Here is an 18,536-nt window from a genome sequence, read left to right on the forward strand (position 1 = left end):
GTCGCGTTTTTCGCTCTTTGACCCGCGAACGACCCATAAACCCTCCCTCTCTTCGCGCTAAATCTTGAAACGCACAATAGTCTCGCGTCACAGTATTCCCGTACGAAATTCACGCGGACAAATTTATTTTCTTTTGCGTCCAAATAGATACCCGGACTAATTGTTTTCACAAAACACGCCGCGCTTTCGACGATTCCGAAATAATAACTTCTTTATTTTCTGTCGATTTGAAACGGGTATTTGATTTTTGAGATGTGAGAGTGCAAATAAGAAACTGACCAAAGCAGATATCACAGACGTGTGGCGACGTTTCCCGTACTCGTCACCAGAGGGCTACGCTCTTGTGTGTTTCCTCGCAAGCGCTTGACCCTTTGACTGCCCACGTCGAAATCACATGTTTTGCAGGATGCCACGTACATGCACCGCTGGATGCAAGATTTCATAGAAATTAATCTTTTATTTTCCATGTTCTAATAGAAATTTTTAATTGCTCAATGGGGCACTCATTATTTCAAAGTATTTTCTAATTACCGATTACGTTCAAAATGTACTAATTTTCCGTTAATGCGTTAATTTTCATTCAACTCTTACAATTGTAAGTAATTGTATATGACCAACGTAGCAGTCGAAGTGTTAACTGTCTCCTCACTGAAGCGTGAACGTGTTCGAACGCTTCATCTTGAGTTCCTCCGGTAACAGTTTGATTAATTTCAGGCAATGTCGGACGAGGAGAGGGAGGAGGAGAAGCCGTTCGCGGTGGAGAGGGCGAAAACGGGTCGAGCGAAATGCAAAAAGTGCAAGTGTCCCATCGAGAAGGACGCCGTGAGGATCGCGAAGCTGATGTCGAATCCGTTCGGGGACGGGAAAATGAAGGCTTGGCACCATTTAACCTGCCTGTTCGAAGTGTTTGCGAGACAGAGAGCCACCACGAAGAGAATAGACAACCCCGAGGAGGATATAAGCGGCTGGGACGACCTCCCCGACGAGGACAAGAACGTCATCCGACAGAAGATCGAGGATTTCGAGAATTCCTGTGAGCACGATATTCAATTCTCCCGCGTCGCTTCTTCCGCGCAGGGGCAAAGATGGCGTCCTCGTCTGGGTGATCTCGACGCCTGAGAACACTCATTCTTTACGCTTCTGCGAACAAGCTACGTAGGAAATCGAGAGTTCAAACGCTTCGAGATCAGACTTGGAATTTGTTTATATCCTCAATATACGGTACAGTTATCGTTCAAGAAATTATAAAAAGAATTTCGAATCGCCATAACCCGGGGCTAATATTGAAATCGTTGGAGCCAATTTTTTTAAAAATTATTCGACGCTGTTCTTATTATATTTCTCCAATTCTTGATCTTGAAAACTATTGCCAAATATAAACAGAAATATATGGAATAAACATCGAAAGAAATAGACGTATTTCCAGTTTACTTTTGCACGAAGAATTGTCTCAGAATTTTACCCGAAATCAGAAAATAATTTTAAAAAAATATCAAACGTTTTTAATGGAGCGGGACATCAACGACGTTAATCTAATTTTATCTGGACGATTCCAGGGATTCATACGGTTCGCGATGTTATCGTGCGCGAACGTTGTTGGCACAATCGGTACCAATCGCAGGGTTTACGCTCGCGTGCCGCCACGATAAAGAATATTCGAGTAATTCCTGACAACGCGCGGAACGGCCGCTGCTCGTCTCCGTTTCCTTATCGCGACGCGGCAGAGACGAGCGGAGGCGTTTTAATTGCCGTTCAATTAAATCTGTGGAATGTACAAATTGTACCCCATAAATCATCTTTGCGAGCAATATCGCCTATTAGAGCGATCCGTCGATGATTTACGTCGCGTTAAACGCCTCTTGTTCGCTATTAACGCGGCCGTAAAAGATTATCGGGAATCGCGCGCGGAGATTATACCTTCTCGCTGTCTCTTCCTCCATAGTTCCCGACTAATTGTCAGATTTTCTAGTCGAAAGGATCTCAAGGATTTCCATTCTCATCGATCCCCCGTCGTTACGACCTTCCAAGTACATTGTTTCGACGAATTTCCTGGGAAAATATCAGAAAACACCCCGGGGACCATTTGCGCGGGAAATTCAAATCGCAGAGTCGAAGTCGCGAGCAACGAAATTAATTTTGTTGAGGCTTGTTCCTATCTTGCAATATTATCAAATGCAGTGACAATTAAGTGTTTCGTATTTCTTTCAGCCCCGTTTAAGACTCCCAAAGCGAAGAAGCCAGACTCCGTGTCACCGAGGAAACGCAAAGAAGCTCCGAAAAATACCATCCCCTCCGCCGGCAAAAAGCCAAAGAAAACGAAAAAGGAAAGCTCCGCGTCTTCCAACGAAGATCTGCCGGGTACTTCGAGTTCGAAGAGGACGGTCTCGAGCAAAGACGACTCGTTTTCGGAGTTTCAACGAGTCTGCAACGACGTGGCGAACGTCGACGCCTACACCGAGAAGACGGCCATTGTGAAAAGGATGCTGACCAAAGGATCCGACGGTGGTGAGTCTTCCTTTCAATTTTGTCGATACATTTCAGAATAACGTTTACCGTGCAACGTGGTTACGCGAAGTGTAGTGCTCGTAGAGGGCGACACTGGAGCAGAGGGCGAACCACGGTGGAATTTGAAATTAATAAATAGTAAAAGTTCTACGACGAACGAGCTGGATGTAAGCAAGTTTGGTGTTCTTTGTTCTTTGTTCGACTTCCTTCGGTGCTGGATCAACGGTTCAAAGTCATTCGCCGATCGAATTGCGTCGCGACTGGTCGGTTGGGCGTCGATAAATCAGAAGCGGCGCGCGCCGAGCGCCGACCGAATTTCGTAACGTTCTCAAGGGGTCAAGGTTTTGGCGGTCGCGCGTCTCGTAAATTAGCAGTCGAAATACGCTTCGCGCGAGCGAGACCGTCGATCGAATCGACAATCAGCTCCAACCGGCGATCTCCTTCGAACTCCGATGCACCATTGAAATCCCAGCGAGAAACTCGTAAACACCGTTAGTTTATTAAACAAAAATATTGCAACGGCGCTTTCCCGATGTTGCATGCACTCAGAGTTCTCTCATTTAACCCTAATTAATTCTCTCAATTTGACATACAAAATCCACAAAAAATCACAAACACACGGACACAAATGGTAATCTTCTTATTTAACCCCTACTAATTCCCTTATTTTTCGTTATATTTTGCCATAGGAACAATAAAGTCCACGAAAGATCACAAACACACGGACACACATGGTAATAGTTTTCTTATTTAACCCCTACTAATTCCCTTATTTTTCGTTATATTTTGCCATAGAAACAATAAAGTCTACGAAAAATCACAAACACACATGGTAATAGTTATCTCATTTAACCCCTACTAATTCCCTTATTTTTCGTTATATTTTGCCATAGAAACAATAAAGTCCACGAAAGATCATAAACACACGAACATACATGGTAATAGTCTTCTTATTTTACCCCTACTAATTCCCTTATTTTTCGTTATATTTTGCCATAGAAACAATAAAGTCCACGAAAGATCATAAACACACGAACATACATGGTAATAGTCTTCTTATTTTACCCCTACTAATTCCCTTATTTTTCGTTATATTTTGCCATAGAAACAATAAAGTCCACGAAAGATCACAAACACACGAACATACATGGTAATAGTCTTCTTATTTAACCCCTACTAATTCCCTTATTTTTCGTTATATTTTACCATAGAAACAATAAAGTCCACGAAAGATCATAAACACACGAACACACATGGTAATAGTTATCTCATTTAACCTCTACTAATTCCCTTATTTTTCGTTATATTTTGCCATATAAACAATAAAGTCCACGAAAGATCACAAACACACGGACACACATGGTAATAGTCTTCTTATTTAACCCCTACTAATTCCCTTATTTTTCGTTATATTTTGCCATATAAACAATAAAGTCCACGAAAGATCACAAACACACGGACACACATGGTAATAGTCTTCTTATTTAACCCCTACTAATTCCCTTATTTTTCGTTATATTTTGCCATAGAAACAATAAAGTCTACGAAAGATCACAAACACACGGACACACATGGTAATAGTTATCTTATTTTACCCCTATTAATTCCCTTATTTTTCGTTATATTTTGCCATAGAAACAAGAAAGTCTACGAAAGATCACAAACACACGGACACACATGGTAATAGTTATCTTATTTTACCCCTATTAATTCCCTTATTTTTCGTTATATTTTGCCATAGAAACAAGAAAGTCCACGAAAGATCACAAACACACGAACATACATGGTAATAGTCTTCTTATTTAACCCCTACTAATTCCCTTATTTTTCGTTATATTTTGCCATATAAACAATAAAGTCCACGAAAGATCGCAAACACACAGACACAAACGACGGTAGTTCTCTTATTTAACTCCTACAGATTCTGTTATTTCGCCATATAGGATCCACAAGACATCACAAACACACAGACGCATACGGTAGTTGGTGAAGGAGAATGACCTTAGCTCTAACCATAACACGAACTTCGAACGAAATCCGACCTTTGCACTAGAAAGTACGGTGCACCCATCGTGTTTTGATGCTGTTGCGAAGATTGCGTGCAATAGGGGGGCTTGGTGACTCGGGTTCGAGCGACAGTAAACGCGTGTCGTTCGTCCTCATTTCGTTTCACCGTGCAAGATCGAAACCACCGGTGACAATTTTAATAATTCACGGTGTCCACGTTGTTCGATCTCTTCGTTTTCGCGCGGGGATCGGGGATCATCGACGCGACGGGCGCCATCTTCAACGTCCCCGGTCGGTGCAGAGATCTACGTCGCGTGACCAGGGAAACGACGATCGTAATCGAGTACATCTGCACGGAGACGTGCGCGCGATAACTCCGGAAAAGATTATCGATGTTTTGGTGACCTTGATAAGCGAAAACGCGCGAACAAAATGTGACGAAATCGGTCGCGCTAAATTGGACAACGGTGTTGCGGCACCGATGTTTACACCCGCGACGTGTCCCTTGATAAATTAATATCTCGACGGCCAGTCGACGATACGGCGTAACGACATGTTACATAAAAATTGTTTACGTTCGGTGTGACCGTACTCGAGTGAAAATTATCGATGACTAAGATTTGAGAATGCCTGGCAACTCGGTGCAAAATTCTTCCCATCGATTTGGATCGAACCTTTTTCTAATGAAAAAAAGAAGCAAAACAAAAGGTCACATAGACAGAATTTTTTTAACCGACTTTTTTTCTTTGAGGAATCTCGTTTCGGGCGACGTCTTCGTTACGCTCGTGGTCGTATCTGTCCCAAAGTTAGAACTCACGCTGACGTAGCCGTTAGTCCTATCAATGGGCTATCGTCCACACTTTCCGCGTAAACACACTCGCGTTTTCCACGCCCCCTTGCCGCCCAGCCCCCTCCCGCCCCTCGACAATAATTGTCCCCCCGTTCCGTGTTCTTGTTTCTGCCCCTCCTCTCTTTTCTACGTCGTTTCTTTCTGGCCTCCTTGTCTATTCGTTGGGGTCGGACAAATACGATATCCGAAATCGGATACAAGGAAACCATTAATCAATCGGCCGTGCAGATTCCTGCTGCTACGCGCGGCTGGCAAGTGGAAGATTTTTTACGGGGTTATCGGTGACTCCCTGTCGTTGCGAATTCCCAGAGTTAACGTATGCAGAGACGCGCCGAATCGCCGTCTCTGCAAGGTGGGCCAACGTTCGCAAAAAATATTACGAAACAATCAATTACGGTGTATTTGTTCGTACCAAAGAAATTAAAACGAGAGATATACTCGAAGAAACCAATGTTTATTCGTTCCCTTATACAAAGCTACGGTTTATTTTGTGACATTTTTATCATTTTCATTGGAAATTACGAATCATTTTGACCACGTCTGGTAGTACTAGCGTTAACTTGCGATTGATCGAACCTGCGAAATTTTTTACGAGGCCACGATTTCAGTTTTCGACGCTTGGAAACTGTGCAACCCAAGGTAAGCAAGAATCATCTAGATTTTTAAAGGTACGTCGAGATTTTTCAGATAATCTTCGAGACTTCAAGAAGACTGAAGACTTGATGATGAAGATTGTAAATAAAGTCCATCGATGCAAGACATTCCTGAATTACAAAAATTCACAAAACGATTCCTCGAGGTATTTGAGATACATTAAGTCTTTCAAGAGTCATCGAGAGCCACGAAGACGGTCAGTATCGAATATTAGTATTGTCAAGATATTAAAGCTACTTATGAACGAACGAACAACACATCATTGAAAGAACATGACACAAAAGCGTTAATTCTGCTAAGATCTCGAACAAAAAAACACGAAAACGTCCATTACTAACGAAAGAAAGAAACAAACAAGCAAACGAAAGAAAGAGGAGGAGAAGAGAAAGCTACTCATGTTTCATCCCGATTTTGAGATCGCGTCGATGCGATGATTTCATGATTTCCTAAGACGTCCACGCGTCCAGTCCCGATCGATACTCGAGGCAATTCGAAACTTTCCAATCAGTTTTCGTGACCGAGATTCAAACCGCGTCGATCGGCGATGATCCGACCGCGCGCGAAATTGTTTTTGCAGAAACCACGAGTTAACTTCTGACACGGCACAGATTGCGGTTCGTTGATTTCTTCGTCTCGTCACGTACACTTGACCCACTGTTCTCCCGGGTCTATCGGCGGGAAATTTTCCGCTTCGAAAGGAGCCGTTTATCAGACAGCGCGCCGTGTCCTTCGAGGCGTTCCTCGAGGAGAATTTGTTCGGGGATCTTTTCAGGGAAAACGATGCTATCCCAACGAAGGTGTCTATCAGAGTTCTCGAAACCCTTGCACGCGAAAAGGTCAGTCAGAATTGGCATAGCAAGAGTTTAAAACGTTTCAAGATAGTTCGAACGCAAAAGGAAAATATTAAATGAAAATCTGAACGTGATACAATATTTATAGATTAATTATTGAACCAAATATAATAGGGTTAGGTCTGGGTTAGGATAAAGAAAAATATTAAATGAAAATCTGTCGACATGTGTGATACAATGTTTTTAGATCAATTGTTGAACCAAACCCGATATAACAGGGTTTCGATCGACTGGTCTACAAATAAAAGTTTTCAAATAAACAAGCACGAGATAATAATAATGAATAGTAACGATGACTTTCGCTTATGGTAGAATCACAGATGATACGGCGCTTCAATGACACCGACGATACAGACAATGAGTCAGTTAAATCACGGTCCGCTTTGTTACAAATACAATTGATAGTCGTGCGAACTTCAAACAGATAAATAGATTTGTCCATCGGTATCTACTCAAATTTAGCTTTTTAATCCCCATTGTTGCATTTATGGAGAATCCAGGTGCCTCGAATGCATCGTTGGAAGAGAATGTCACTGAAAAAACAACCCCCTAAGTCCATAGACGCTAGCCTTCCTAGATTGTTACCAATAATCATAGAACTGATGATAAACACAAAAATGTTAACACTATCGTCCGTCGATCTAATAAACGAAATCCCTAATCTTCCGTTTAATGGGATTGGGGATCGCTTCTCATCCCTGTCGGACTCCACCATATAATTGTCCGTCGTTGCGCGCGCAGTTTCCGGTCACATTCTCTCCCTTCGATTCTATACACGCGAAACTATAGACAGAATAGCTCGATTCGAGCGTAGCAACGTTCGGATAACTGCAAGACACTTTCGATCGGATAACTGATCGATGGCCGTCCCTACTACCGAGAGAGGACTTCGACTCAAATAAGAGTGACACAAAGTACATAAGAATACAAAGATAAAACTTTTCTTTTCCAATGAAACTTCCACCAACGTGTTCGTGAGGTTCTCCAAATTAAAATGAGACCAAACACGATATAATTTGGATAACATTCGCTTACCAATATTAATTGTTTATTGTCACTCGTTAATATGCAAATGATACAAATTTTATCGATTTTTTATCGACCTTGCAAATACGTTGCTAGAGATTGAATAAAAGAAGTTTCACGGAGACCAAAAATTCCCCATGCTTTCGTAACTGCAAGGCTTCGAGTCATGCGTCCCTTTCAGTTATCCGAGTCGTTCCCGTAATTTTGCTCTAACCTATCGCACGATCCTGTGAACAGCTGTGTTATACTCACTGTGATCTGAAGTCTGTTCCCGTTGATTAATTCCCTTGCTCCTTGCAGAAATTCCAGACGATTAGCAAACACTTGAACAGAGGATACCCCTTGCGTCCTTCTCCTATTCGCTCTCGATCGACGCGCCCTTTTCAAACGAGTCGAGTCAAGTGTCCCGCGGTTTTCACCGCCCCCGTCGCTTCCGGTTTCACTCTTTCACCACTAAAACGGCGTTGTTTCCCCGCTCGGTCCAGAGATCGTTGGATCCTCCTACGTCTAATCGTGGCTCGATCGTTTTCTTTATCGGTCAGAGACTCGTGCTTCCGCGATGCTTAATGGTTTACGTACGTTGCACGCGACACATTCACCGTTTCGCGACTATTGGTCCCCGGGGGCTGTGCTCCGGGTGTCTTATAAGCTTAGCCGTCCCCACCTAATCAAGTCACGGTTTGTAAACGCGAGATGTCGAGCCCCTTCTCGTGCAGCCAGCTTGGCTCCAGACACTTGACCATTCTTCTTTCCCTCTTTCTCCACGCGCCTCCACCCTACCACTCCGTTCCCCGGTGCTGTTATCGTCCCGCGTCTCCCCCCCCGCCGCGTCCGTCAACCACCCCCCTCCCCTCCCACTCCGTTTCGCGACCTCATCGCGGCCGTACCTCTCTCCTCCTTCTAATTCCGCTTCTTCTTCTTCGCGTGGACGCATCGTCGCTCGGTCTTTCCGCGCGCCAATTTTTCCGCCAATCGACGTCGCGTCTCCCGTCGCCGATCCCCCTCGATTCGGCGCCCGCTATTTGCCTCGATATCTGCGTCGCCCTTTAGAAACTTAGCGACGTTTTCCAGGGAAAAATCCTTTCGCATCGATATCAAAGGACAATGGGCAGTGTAGGCGTGCTTTACCAGTTGGAAATGAGCGAGGAAGGTAGAAAAGGCTTCCTTGATCGAGCGCTTGTGAGAGAGAGCGTAGGCCCCCTGTGGCGAGTGCGTGAGGTAACGCCACGATAGAAATATTAGTCAGTTTTGGAACTAGTTGATTTTCACTAGGACGCTGAAGCAAATTGAACTTGTTCCATTTAAAATTCCATTTTATAGAGGGCGCTGTCGAATCGTATTCTTACAAGGAAGGTTTTTTAGGTTCTGAATTTTGGATATGTTTTAAAGAACCGAAAAATAAGATTTTTTTTTTATATCGGCCCGTTTTCATATTTAGGGGGTGAAACGACCCCCTAATGTTTCAGCTACAATAGGTTATCTCAAAAACTATCATAGATAGAAGAAAACTTCTTAAGGAAATGTTTCATGGTTTTTTATGTACATATAAATGCTGGTCATCAATTTGTAAAAAATAATTTGTTTATAACATTATTTTAAAAGAAATCACAATTTACATAGTAACTAGACTGCGGATCTTCATGCAAATTCATATTTTTATTAATAAAATTAATGAAATTGGAGCTTTGTAGAGGATTGTCTCAACCCCCAGATATAATAATTCGTACCTTACTTTAAGTATTTCTTATATTCTTGTATATGAATTAAATTCTGTAGTCTTTAGAAAATTAAAATTTCCCAGAAATGCATAAACATCCGCAGTCTAATAATAACAAAAAAGAACACAATTTCTTTTCTGAATCCATTGATATATCACATAGTATGTTTGCCTCTCACAATTTTGCGTATTTCAATATTATATATCTGTTGCACACAAACGTGGCGATCATACCAGATGTAATGTAGGGTTAATGTTCATTATAATATCTGGTGTTTAGTATGTATACCAGGCACTAGTAAAGTTATTTACAGCTTACAATATTAATAAAAATTACTTTAGTATTTACATATTAATATGCGATACATACATATGGTAAGGAATATAATTAATATAAATTAATTTGCGGTACTACTAACATGATTGGTGCAATTATATTTCAAATGTATGTATACATAGTATAAATTTATCACCTGAATTTTTTACGTAATGTATGAAGTTTATAAAATGATTCACTTAATATTCAAATTTGTCGCAGAAGTGATATTCATGAAAAAATGTTTTAAACAAAATGCTTCTTTACGCCAAGAACATACTATGTGATATATCAATGGATTCGGAAAAGAAATTGTGTTCTTTTTTGTTATTATGTAAATTGTGATTTCTTTTAAAATAATGTTATAAACAAATTATTTTTTACAAAATTGATGAACATACTATGTGATATATCAATGGATTCAGAAAAGAAATTGTGTTCTTTTTTGTTATAAACAAATTAATTTTTACAAAATTGATGACCAGTATTTATATGTACATAAAAAACCGTGAAACATTTCCTTAAGAAGTTTTCTTCTATCTATGATAGTTTTTGAGATAGTCTATTGTATAATCTGAATCTTTAGGGGGTCGTTTCACACAAAAATACGTATATCTTATTTTTTGGTTCTTTAAAACATATCTAAAATTCAGAGCAATCGGAGGCGGACACCTAAGAAACCTTCGAAAATGTAAAACTCGGAACAGATTTCGAAGGTGTCTCGTCAGGCTTCTGAGATCTTCGATTATGAATCGATCCACTACAATGACGAAAATCTCCTATGGGTCTCGATTACCTCCGGGTTTAAAAAGAAATTCGTTCTCTTTCTCTTTCGCTGGTTTCTAACGAGGAAAAAGTAATCTCGCGACGGCGCCGAAGATTAATAAAGATAGACCGTTTATCGGTTCGCAGGCGTGACCGAAACCGAGCATTGAATCGTTCGTGATGTCTAAAATCGCCGAAAAGTCACTTATTATCGTCGTTGCTCGGATCAATCATCCAAATTGTTCAGATCGTTTTATTTCCGATACGGTGCAATATATTCGTAACCTGTTTTATTGATTCGATATCTCTCGGTTGTTGTGAACTAAAAAACATTAGTTCTCATCGTCTATAGGACTATGTACCACTGTTAGGGGATGCATCAGCTTGGAATATAACTAGATTTCTTTATCATTACGATGGATCTACCAGATTTATCGAAGTCTAGTCTGAGAAAATTTCCTTTTGGGCCATTTTCGCGCAGAAGCTTAATGAATACAGTTGCACTATAGTCGGCTCTTGTAACTGAAAGGTTAACCCGTTCGCTACTACGCATCTCGTATATGAAATGCGTCGATTATCGCGTGTCAGCGATGTCACACACGCGTGACTATATTTAGTTCCTATAAACAAATGTAGCGAGTCAAGTGTCGTTATTTCAAACAATTACAATGTAGCGTGGTCTGAGGATGCACGGTTTCTGTGTCGAACGTTGGCAGTTGACGTACCTGTGAATTTCACAAAAATATTCTCCGAATGCACGATGCTTTCAAGATTTTGATCTACAAAAAATCTACTTTTTTTTTCAAATTAGAAAGAGTCGTTTCCCGCCATATTTCGAAATATTCTGCAACGTTTGAGCACCACTGCAGAGGATGATGTAGCAAAATTCACCGTGCTATTTGCCCCGTTTGCTTTGTAATATCAATTCGATACACGATAATTAAAAAACCTTTACCCTACCAACGAGATTGTTATTGTATCGACGAACGTAATATTATTCGATGTTGTCATTTCCCAGGAAGATCGCGTTCGATGACGTGCTACATAGATCAGAGTCACACAAATATTATTGTTTTTAGGTAGTTTCCAAAGTGATGTAACTCTGTTCGCGATAAAAATAGAACTGGGGCTGCACGTTCAATTTACGAACCGATCATATACCTAAATCAATCGACTCTACGAGCAGCGCTCAAATAATTCAATTCTCAAGCAATTTCGGTATTTGAATATTCCAATGAAATTAAAATTAAAAATAAACGTTCGTTTACTTTATAAAAGGGCTACGGTGAATCTGCAAAAATCCAGTCGCGTTTAAAAACAATTTCCATTACAATTTTGACCTCTTTCGATAGTTTTAAAATATTCTGCTCCTCGTTGAAAGTGTTCGAAGACCCCCTGATCCGAACCCTGATCGAAAATCGTTATGCGGCTCACGAGTGGGCGCGCGAACAGATTTAAAAAGCCGTCGCGACGGCGCTGGACGTCGGTTGCGCAACGTACCACTTGCCAAACTCGACGCGGGCGAAACGATTGACCCATGTCTCGTGAAATCATCCTCCGCGAGATACGCCTTCGTCCAATCGTCGCCTCACATTGCGATGACATTGGTAGATTAACCGGGGATGGGCAAAATTTTATTCGGATAATTAGGTGACACCCAAAAAGAAAGAAAAAAATAGAGTGAGTTCTTCGGGACGTTTATTCAATTAAACGAAGATAACTTTTTATACGCTCCGCCACGAAATAGAATTCATTCTACAACGTAGACGCCAAGTCTTCGGTGAACGAGCCACCGATAACAACTCGTTTATCCTTTATTCGTTGTTCGAAATTTTTACGTTCGATCTCTTCGATCTTTTTAGTATTATTGTAGAAATTTTACCGTTTCCCTGCAGTTTCGAACGGCGGTTAGCGGATTTTTAATCCGAGTAGCCGAGCGCGCGCATGCGCATGCGCAGTCGCGCGACCGTTCGATATCAAAATGGCGCCTGGCGTTACGAACGGTAAACTTTAACTGTTTGTATCTCGAAAACGGTGCCTCGAATAACGAAACAGCTAAGGACTTTTTGATTTGTTTTCGCGCAAGGAATTTTATTATTACCATTTAAATTGGAAAGCAAGTCTCAATAAACAGAAATTTATTAATAGTTCGTTCCAGAGAATGCCTCTGCTACACTAAATGATACCTGAGGTATCGAATCATGCTTACCCCTCGTATATATTTTTATAGTCGGATAAATAAAGGACGCAATCGGCAGATTACGTCTGTCTAAAACTTAACGAGATTGTACTCGTTTCTCGAGAACTGGCAACATCGTGTAAACACAAAGACACAAGTTAAGGCGCACATCCCTACTCTACCTTCAGTGGTGGTTTCAGCTTGATAACGTTAACACGTGCGATTTCACGAGCCGTGTGCGAGTATTAGTGACCCGCCACGAAAATGGATCAACGATATATCGAGCAACGTTATGCAATTGTATTTTTGTGCGACTCGAAGCATTCGACAAATTGAAACGAGTTTATGGGGATCCCCTCCAGGGCAAACGTTCACTGACACAATAAACCTGTAATATCGAACAGAGACAATCACACAGTGACCTTTAACAAAATTAAACCTTGATTTGTAAGGCTAGATCGATAATTTATTTCTTTTTATTTGGTGAATAGAGTCATCGAATAAAATTTTTTTTAAACTCTTTGTCAAAGAAAGTGTTTCAATAATGTTTAACATTGTAGATATCGAGCGTCGGTTGGTTCTTCCAAAAATTATTAAAAATATGTGAAAAATGGCGGTTGGAGAATGTATAGTCTTTGGTCACCCGTTATCGAGCCATTTTTAAATTAGTATAGTCCTCGGGGTGTATTTTCTCTACGTTTTCGATAACAGCTTGTTTATCCGGCGCGATAGTTCGAGAACCCAGATGAATCCGACAAACGAGTCCTCTTCCAGGTTATATAATACGACGTTTAACGGATCTTTTGTCTCTGTCGATAATTTCACGCATCATTTCTTCGTTCTCAGCTGTTTTTCGTGCGGAGCTGGCCTTATCAATGGCCGCGATAACGCACGATTTCAGAAACTCTTGCAAGTTGTACCGAATTTCTAGCATTATCTGTATCCGTCGAGAGGTTGATTATCTCAATGGCCTCTTCAATTCACGAACGCTTTACGACCAGAAACACCACACGAGATTCGCACAAAGGAGATTTCGCAACTGGCCACCCCCTTTGCGAATTTCTATGCTCCCCCCCCAACCCCCCTTGGATTATCAGAAATCGTGCTTAATTGAGATTAGATAGAAATTAATTGTGACTTAACGTAATCGCCTAATTTACGCGTTGACTTATCGCTCGCAAACACTACGTCACGTATTCCCGTAAACACTGTGTCCAAAACTCTTCGAACACTGGCACCGTTTAAGCAAACCCTTTAATATGTGTTAATATTAAAATAAATTGCATATCAAACAGGTCATCAGGCATGATTTCGTCCCCCTCCGGAATTCCGTGCAGACTGAAAATTGTTACGTTTTATGGGTAATTAAATTGTTCGTAATTTTTCAATAGCTTTTCTATTAATTCTCGGATTTGCAAATTAACCCTTTGACTGCGGTGAGTACTCAGAATCATAATTATTATACGTTCGTATGACAAACGGAATTACATTCCAACCCTTAAATAGTGTATTTTCGAAACGTAACTAATATCGTGAGCCACCCAAAAACATTTTACATCGTGTAAAATAAGTACCCGGAATTTGTAAATGAAACACAAATTGCTTACTTAATCATTCAAATTTATTTTGTCGCCTTCAAAGTAGGCCCCATCAGAAGCAATGCACATACGCCAACGCTTCTCCCAGTCTTCAAAACAGTTTTTAAACGCTGAAGAAGGTAGCGCCTTTAGCTCCATCTGCAAATTTTCTTTTATTGCCTCTATCGACTCAAAACGCCTTCCCCGAAGGGGTAATTTGAGTTTCGGAAATAAGAAAAAGTCACAGGGGGCCATATCTGGTGAATACGGTGCTCGTTCGATCACATTTGTTGAGTTCTTGGCTAAAAATTCGCGTAGCAAGATCGACGTGTGCGACGGAGCATTATCGTGGTGCAGGATCCAACAATTGCTTTTCCACGCATCTGCCCCTTTCCAACGAATACTTCCACGCAAGCGTCTCACGACGCTCAAATAATATTCTTTATTTACTGTTTGCCCATGTGGAAGGAATTCCGAATGAACAACACCACAATAATCAAAGAAAACAGTAAGCATGAGCTTAATTTTCGAGCGACTTTGACGCGATTTTTTTAGGGTTTCGTTCATTTTCTAAGCGATATTCCGACGATTGTTGTGTTTCGGCCACGAACAAATATTCGAATGTTTTACAAATGTTGCTCGTGGTCGTTGCGTATTGCACAGCCACTCTGTGCTCCTAACCTGTACCTTGACCCTCAGAAGTTGTTGCTTCTGATACGCAGAAATTACTTCTTGCGGAGACCAACTATTGAAGATGTTACTCTGTCGAAATTAATCTGCCTCTCCGTCCTGATTTTTCCCATAGGAAAACCTCGGTTTCCCCAGCCAAGGTGACAACGACGAACATTGCCTACCGGAGGGAGGATTGGACGAGCCAATCCTCATCGTCGTCACCTTGGCAGGGCGATTCCTAACAATTTGCAACATTACCGCCCGGTTTTTTAGGGTTTCGTTCATTTTTTAACCGATATTCCGAAAATTATTGACTTGTTTGCATATCGTACTCGTAAACCCATGTTTCATCACCGGTTATGATGCGTTTCATGAAGGTAAAATCACTAGAAGCTCGTTGTTTCGGCCGCGAAGCACTATGCCCACGTGCTATGTACTGCGCGGACCGTGCATATTACACAGCTCCTTACTGTGTTCCTTTTCCTTGTGCTCGAAGGACCACCCAAACTGGTGTTTGAGAAAATACCGATAACCTTGAAGCCCGTTGCTTCAAGGAAGAGACCGATGCTCTTTTTAGAAACGCAAGAATATTTCTACACTTGCGGAGAGTCGACTCGAGGTTGTAAGGCTCGATCCAACGAATCTCATCTGAAAACTTAATGCTATCCTTAACCTAAGCTCGGCTTCCCCTACCAAGGTGACGAAAACGCGCAGCGCTAACCGGTTGGGAGGATTGGTCAAGCCAATCCTCAAAGTCGTCACCTTGGCAGGACGTTTCCTGCTTTTTGCAACATTCCCGCCTACCCTGCTGTCCAGTGTCCAGGTACACCATGCAACAGCGAGGAGAACGTTGCCTTTTTTCTAAACATTTGGGGAAAGCCAAAGCCCTCAAGACCTCGGTGGTATGCAGATGTGCGCTCCCGCGGGTTTACGATACGTAAATCGCTATTGAGGCAAGGAAGAGCTCCAAGGATTCCAAGTCCCGTGTGGAGTTTGGAGTTTCCTTAATGACCGTAACGTAATTTGTCAAGTAAAAATATCTCGAAGGCCTAATCCTCAAAAATAGCGGAGAAGTCACGTCCGTATCATAAACCCCGCGATGTGAAGGTTCCATAAGAATCCTTAACACTCGTGAAATCATGTCTTCAGCAACTGCTTTTCGATGTTCTTTTTGCAGAAAATTCAGCTCCTACGGAACAAGTCGTGCAGCGACGCGTCTCACGCCCAAAACTTCAGTTAAAATGTTATACACGGACATGTGAGACATTTCCACTTCATCAGCCACCTCTCTAACACTCAGGCGACGATTATCGATGACCATTTTTTTTATTTTTTCTATGTTTTCGTCAGTCGAAAGCATTGACGGTCGGCCGGCATGCGGCAAATCTTGCACTTCTTCTCGACCCTCTTTAAATGCCTCGTACCATTCGTATGTTTGCGTTTTTGATATGCACCACTTACCATAGGCTTTCCGTAACATTTTTAGCACGCTTCGACACAAGAAATTTCGTTAGAAACGCAAAATTTAAGGCAAATTCTTTGCTCGACAGTTCTTTCCATCGCAAAAATCGCAGAGCACACTCGAGATCGACTGGTGTGAACAACTGCCGTGAACACCCTGGTTGTCATATTGCGATCAAATTTAGCGTAACAACTAAATACAATGTTGCCTACTTACACAAAAATTTGTTTGAATACATGCACTGCGGGATTTGAAAGTAAGAAATTCCGGGAACTTATTTTACACAATGTATGCGGTTCGACAGAATAATAGAGCACAATATTAATTAACCCTTAACGCACCAAGTAATTGTTTACAAATAAAAAATAAATGTCTTGTTTGTTCACCAAAAGGAAGTAATGTGGTAAAAAAACAGTTTTCTACCGTGAGACCTGTGAATGCAAACCCAGTTTGCATCCCAATGAATGTTTTAAAAAATTCCACACATTACTCAATTATAATTAATATAAATATCGTAATGAAAATTCTATTACTTCTGAGAAGAATAAAGACCGTTTTGAATGACTTTAAAATTATTATTTTCACGTCATTGTAAAATTTGACACTTAAAAACTTGCAAGTCGAAATATGATGAAAATAAGTTGCACTTGCCGGTCGATATTCACAATTAAAAGTCGGAGCATTAAGGGTTAAAAATAAAATAAATTTACCCCCGCGGCTGCACTTAGTTTATTTATAATGCATAGAACAGAGACAATTGTGAAAGTTTTTAATATGATCCGTGATACCGTTATTTCGAATATGCAAGTTAAGGGTTAATTATGGTACCAGTTAAATAAATTAATAAAAGCAGAGAAGCAAGTCGATCGATCTTACGTAGTCGAATCAAAGGTTTCTGGATCTCGGATTTTCCGTCGAATGTGCGTAGTTACGGAAGTGCCAGGGCGAGCCTAATCGCCCGGCTCGAGGACGAGGCCGCGCCGCGACAGATGAAAGCTGAAGAAATTCTCGATCGTAAATGGAGCGCTGAAATTTTTCGATAGATTGCACCAGGCCGAGCGGAAAGTCACCGCGACGCGGCACAGTTATTCTCGAGGATGAACTCGCGTTCTGTCGCGAACCTCCCCCCTTCCTCCCTTACGCGTCACCCCCGCCGAGAAAACTCGTGTCCCTCCGGCGAAGAAAACTTCCGACGGGTAATTCCACGCCAAAACCGATCGCTCTTCTCACCCAGTGACAAGAATTCTCCCAAATTTTAAATAGAAAACAGTCCCAATGCTTCTCGAAACTCGTCTTCCCTCGATCAATGCACATTTTTTGGCACACCTCCCTCTTCGATAGAATTAAATTCCTATTTTCTTGTTACGTGTATTTTATATTATTTTCTACTGGCCCTCTGTAATTTTTAACATTTTTCTCCATAAGGTGATTTGGTTATCTAATACTGTCTTCTTGGTAACTGTGATGCACTTTTTGTTGATCGAGAAAGTGAGAAAGATCGTAGAAAGGTAAAAAAGGGGAGAACAGAGCGTATTATATGGGAAAGGAGGGGTCAGTCAAGCGCTTGCGAGAAAGACAAGAGCGTAGCCCTCTGGTGGCGCCGCGCAACTAATAACATTCTTGGTAACGGTTATCGTCTCAAACCTAAAATATCAAAGTTAATGGTTTTGAGAGGAACCATTTTGTTGGTCGTCGAAGAAAAACCGTGCATATCAATAATATCTTATTTCATTACGTTTCAACAATTTTGTTACTATTTTCATACGGTGTAGCTGTGTGACTTTTGTTTGCAATAACGTATGTCTCTTCCTTGTTTCTCAGTTTAACGTATCAGACGCCAAAAATACGAGTAGAAAATCGTATATACTTATCGAAATTCTACGTATTTTGCTAGGAACCGATCGTTCGCGCGCTCGTGCGCGATAATTGGTCGGCGACAATTCGTCTGCTCGACT

General features: G+C 41.3%; 2 protein-coding genes across 2 annotated transcripts in view; one reads left to right on the forward strand and one right to left on the reverse strand.

Moving 5' to 3' along the window:
• The window catches only part of LOC122397412, a 32,308-nt gene extending 23,778 nt beyond the window's left edge, over positions 1–8,530 (reverse strand). Inside the window, exon 1 of the mRNA XM_043396565.1 lies at positions 8,146–8,530. The gene's annotated coding sequence lies outside the window, so the exon portion shown is untranslated. The remainder of the gene's footprint in view (positions 1–8,145) is intronic.
• LOC122397411 (DNA ligase 3) overlaps positions 1–18,536 on the forward strand; it is a 65,186-nt gene that overhangs the window by 25,425 nt on the left and 21,225 nt on the right. The window contains exons 2-3 of the mRNA XM_043396563.1: positions 715–1,033; positions 2,209–2,505. Of these exons, the coding sequence (XP_043252498.1) occupies positions 718–1,033; positions 2,209–2,505 (613 nt within the window). The 5' untranslated portion in view covers positions 715–717. The remainder of the gene's footprint in view (positions 1–714; positions 1,034–2,208; positions 2,506–18,536) is intronic.

Source organism: Colletes gigas, unplaced genomic scaffold, assembly GCF_013123115.1.
Source record: "Colletes gigas isolate AHSC1104 unplaced genomic scaffold, ASM1312311v1 Colletes_gigas_Sc00009, whole genome shotgun sequence".
NCBI classification, from domain to species: Eukaryota; Metazoa; Arthropoda; class Insecta; order Hymenoptera; family Colletidae; genus Colletes; species Colletes gigas.